At 42.8% G+C, this 4,144-nt stretch overlaps 1 protein-coding gene across 2 annotated transcripts; it reads left to right on the top strand.

Moving 5' to 3' along the window:
* Window positions 1–765: 765 nt before the first annotated feature.
* Window positions 766–3,613, top strand: LOC126794705 (uncharacterized). Of its 2 annotated transcripts, none has more exons than XM_050521473.1 (3): window positions 766–974; window positions 1,049–1,473; window positions 2,109–3,613. In XM_050521473.1, the coding sequence occupies exons 1-3, from the start codon at window positions 906–908 to the stop codon at window positions 3,379–3,381; spliced, it is 1,767 nt and encodes a 588-aa protein (XP_050377430.1). In that variant the 5' UTR covers window positions 766–905; the 3' UTR covers window positions 3,382–3,613. The 2 variants fall into 2 exon arrangements, with proteins under 2 accessions (XP_050377430.1, XP_050377431.1); XM_050521474.1 differs by having other exon boundaries at window positions 1,052–1,473; window positions 2,109–3,612.
* The last annotated feature ends 531 nt before the right edge of the window (window positions 3,614–4,144 follow it).

Consider the following 4,144-nt stretch of genomic DNA (forward strand, 5'->3'; position numbering starts at 1 on the left):
CATATTAAATTTGAAAAAAAAAATATTTTTACAACTAAAATGTAAAGTGTTAAAAGTATTTAATCCAAGAAAAAAAAGCAGTAAGAAATGTGATGTCTTGAATAATAGTTCCGAGTTTCCACGGGGTATTACACTATTACATTTTCCAGCACTTTCCAGTGACACAATGATAATTAGTACATTTTAACTAGGGTTGACCGGTTGGGTGTAAATTGTTGGGGTAAAAACTAAAAAGTAGAATTAGTACGCCAGTAGTTGAAGGCAAGGACCCGTGAAGGTTGACTGGGAATACGGAGAGAGAAACTAAGAATGATAAGGTGACCGGGTAGAGGCGGTGGAGTGAGTGCATTGGTGATGTTGCCATAGAGTGATAGGGCAGCATGGCCTAGGTGGCTAGAGAGAGAGAGAGAGAGAGAGAGAGACTTGAGAGAGAATCTATCGCTATTCTCTTTTATCTTTTATCTTTCCGTGAGAGAAAGAGAGAGAGAGAGAGTGATGAGTATGTGTGGTGGTGCCAGCTATTCTGTTCAAGGATCAAAGCTTGCCCTCTTTCCATTATAACCCAAGGTCAAAGCTGGCAATCCCTACCTTTTGTTTTTTTTTTTACTCTTAATTCAAAATCCCCATTATTTAAATACAAAATCCTCCATTAATTCTTCTCTCTCTGTTCCCTCCCACTCTTTCTTTTTTCTTTTTTCTTCCTTCCATATAAATATTTCTCCTCATTTCTTATTACTTCAGAGTGGGAGAGAAAGACGGAGAACACACAGGAAATATGTGTATGCTTTGAAGGGGAGGAAAGGATCCATCCGCAACCAGAACACAGCAGCTTCTTCATTGTGAATGGTTCACTCCTTCCCATCCTCCTTTTCATCTACTACACAGCTAGATCAACAACAACAGCAATGTCTTCTGCTACTTCCCCTTGTCTCTCTTCTAATGACAAGAAGCACTGGTGGCTCAGCACTAGAAAGGTAACTAATCAAATTCCAACTGTAATTCAATCAATCTCTTTCTATATTCCCGATTTTAACCAAATCTATTGCAGCAGATTGTGGACAAGTATATCAGAGACGCCAGAAGCCTGATTGCGAGTCACGAACACAGCGAGATCGTCTCCGCTGTGGGACTACTAGACGCCGCTCTTGAAATCTCACCGCGCCTCGAACAAGCCCTGGAACTCAAAGCCAGGTCTCTGCTCTTTCTCGGACGATTCAAAGACGTTGCCGATATGCTCCAGGACTACATTCCCAGCCTCAAAATCGCCATCGACGACTCCTCCGGCTCATCCGACTCTTCGTCTCAGAATCTATCGAGGGAGCGAGTCAAGCTTCTGTCGGCCAACAGCAGCAACTCCTCCTCCGACGACTCATCCCGTCAGGATCCCTCCTTCAAATGCTTCTCCATCTACGACTTGAAGAAGAAGGTCATGGCAGGCCTCTGCAAGAATTGCGACAAGGAAGGGCAATGGAGGTAAAATTCCACTCCCATCTCTATCTCTGTTCCATTGGTTTTTGCAAATTTGCTTTGCGTGAAAAACATAATTTTTCTGGGTTCAACTTTTTATGACTATTATTATTGTCTGAGATCAGACGCCACTCGTACTTAATGGGGAGGTTGGTGTTCTTCACCCTCCTCTACCTCTACCTCTGAGTAAATGCACTGCCACCTTCTTTTTTTTATATTCGTTTTCTTTCAAATTACTTCATTTTTAACTTTTCTTACAACCCAAACAATACAAAGAACGCTTATTTTGTGTAATTGCATTCACTTCTCTTGAAACAACAACTGGAAATTTGCCTGTTTTGCTTGCTTCACTGATCTTTGTTGCTTTCCTCTTTCTTTAGGGGAAAATTTGTTTGTTTTTGGACTCGGAAAACATTGGATCCCAGTTTGTTATAATAAATTTCATAACAACTTTGACTTCCAAATTGTCATTGCCAGCTAAACAAGTTTGAAATTTGATATAGATTCTGATTGCCAATCAAATGATATAATAAAACCAGTTCACACTAATTCTGAAAAGCTCCATAGAACTTGATCTGCTTGCATTGTCCGTTAGCTAGCTTGTAGTATTAGTTCGCTTACTTGTCCTTCCAACGTAACAGGTACTTGGTTCTGGGGCAAGCTTGCTGCCATTTGGGACTCATGGAGGATGCCATGGCTCTCCTCCAAACCGGAAAACGTCTTGCTGCTGCCGCATTTCGCCGCGAGAGCACTAGCTTATCCGACGATAGTTTCTCCTTCCCCAATTTTTTCAGCAGAACATCCTCCTCCTCCACCAATAATGCACCCTCGACGCCGCCGCGGACCCTGACGGAGACTGAGACTGTGACACACCTCCTCAGCCACATCAAACAGCTCCTACGACGAAGAACTGCAGCCTTAGCTGCCCTTGAAGTAGGTGCATACGCCGAGTCCATCCGCCACTTTAGCAAAATCCTCGACGGCCGGCGAGGTGCACCCCAGGGATTCCTGGCCGAGTGCTACATGCAGCGCGCCTCAGCATACCAGGCTACGGGTAGGATAGCTGAGGCAATTGCGGATTGTAATCGGACTTTGGCTCTTGATCCCAGTTGTATACAAGCATTAGACACAAGAGCTGGACTTCTCGAAACAATAAGGTGTTTACCGGACTGCCTGCACGATCTAGAGCACTTGAAGCTTTTGTACAATTCAATTTTGAGGGATCGTAAGCTTCCTGGTCCAGCGTGGAAAAGACACAACAATGTAAGGTACAGAGAGATTCCGGGGAAGTTATGTGTTTTGGCGACCAAGATACAACAGCTGAAACAGAGGGTGGCTTCTGGAGAAACAGGAATTGTGGATTATTATGCTCTGATCGGTTTAAGAAGAGGGTGTTCCAGGTCTGAGTTAGACAAAGCTTATTTATTGTTGTGTTTGAGGCACAAGCCTGATAAGGCTACAGTTTTCATAGATCGGTGTGAGCTAGCTGATGATCGCGATATTGATTCTGTTAGAGACAGAGCCAAGCTATCTGCATTGTTGCTCTACAGATTGCTTCAGAAAGGCTATTCGAGTTTGAGCACAACCATTATGGACGAAGAGGCTGCCGAGAAACAGAGAAAGAAAGCTGCAGCTGCACTCCAAGCAGCTCAAGCCCAAGCACAGGCTCAAGCTCAGGCCGCACAGGCTGCAGCCGCGGCCGCGATTCAAATCCAACAAACCCAAGAAGCCCTGATTGAATTCGAATCTGCTTCCTCAAATTCGAATTCTAATAGTAATAGGATGGTTCATTCATCGGAAGCCAAAGCGTTCCAAGGGGTGTTTTGCAGAGACATTGCTGTGGTTGGGAATCTGCTGTCGCAGGTTGGGTTTAACCGCCCAATTACAGTCAAGTATGAAGCATTGAGCTGCTGAAGCGGCTGATGCTTCCAAAATTAGAAACGTTGGAGCTTCGCTGGTGGGGCAATGGTCTTTTCTTCTATTCATTTTGTACAAAGGAAAAAAGAAAATTGGAAGACGGTTGCCGGGAAATTTTGTTACTCTTTTCCCAATTTGCTTTTCTACTATTACTACGACTAGTTACGTTAAATTTACTCTTCTTACTATTGTACATAAATTTCTACTTTCGATCGGTTAGTTTAAATTTCATTATATGCGTTCTGTTTTCCGTATATCTAATATTAATATCTTCATTGGTTATGAGTTAATTTGGAGCAATAATAATTAATGGAATGGTAATTTGGTGATGGTGGGCACAAAGCCACTAATATAATGTCACTGTTGTAGAGAGCGATGGGAAGAAGTGAAATAAATACAAGAAGATGAAATATGTCCTATTATCTGGTGCCTGCCAGTGGCATTTATAGTTGTTCACTAGTTTGCTGTTGGCTTGGTCTTGAAATAACCATGGATGGAGCTCTGGACTGGTGTCTGACATTCCCACAAAATAAGATTCAAGAATTAATTTACTAATTGCATATTTACCTCCAAGTCCCAAATAATAATAGTAATAATAGAAGGGGCATGCCGCCCTCAATAGTGGTAGGTAACTAGGTATTGAATGGTGAGCCAGGCAGAAAGAAAACGTGGCCGGAAGTGGGAACGAGGACAAAGTTAAACTCATCTCATCTCATCGGAAAAAGGTAGTGTCAGTCTTCCACTCTTTTCTGAATTATAT

The sequence above is a fragment of the Argentina anserina genome, chromosome 5 (assembly GCF_933775445.1).
Source record: "Argentina anserina chromosome 5, drPotAnse1.1, whole genome shotgun sequence".
Lineage (NCBI taxonomy): Eukaryota > Viridiplantae > Streptophyta > Magnoliopsida > Rosales > Rosaceae > Argentina > Argentina anserina.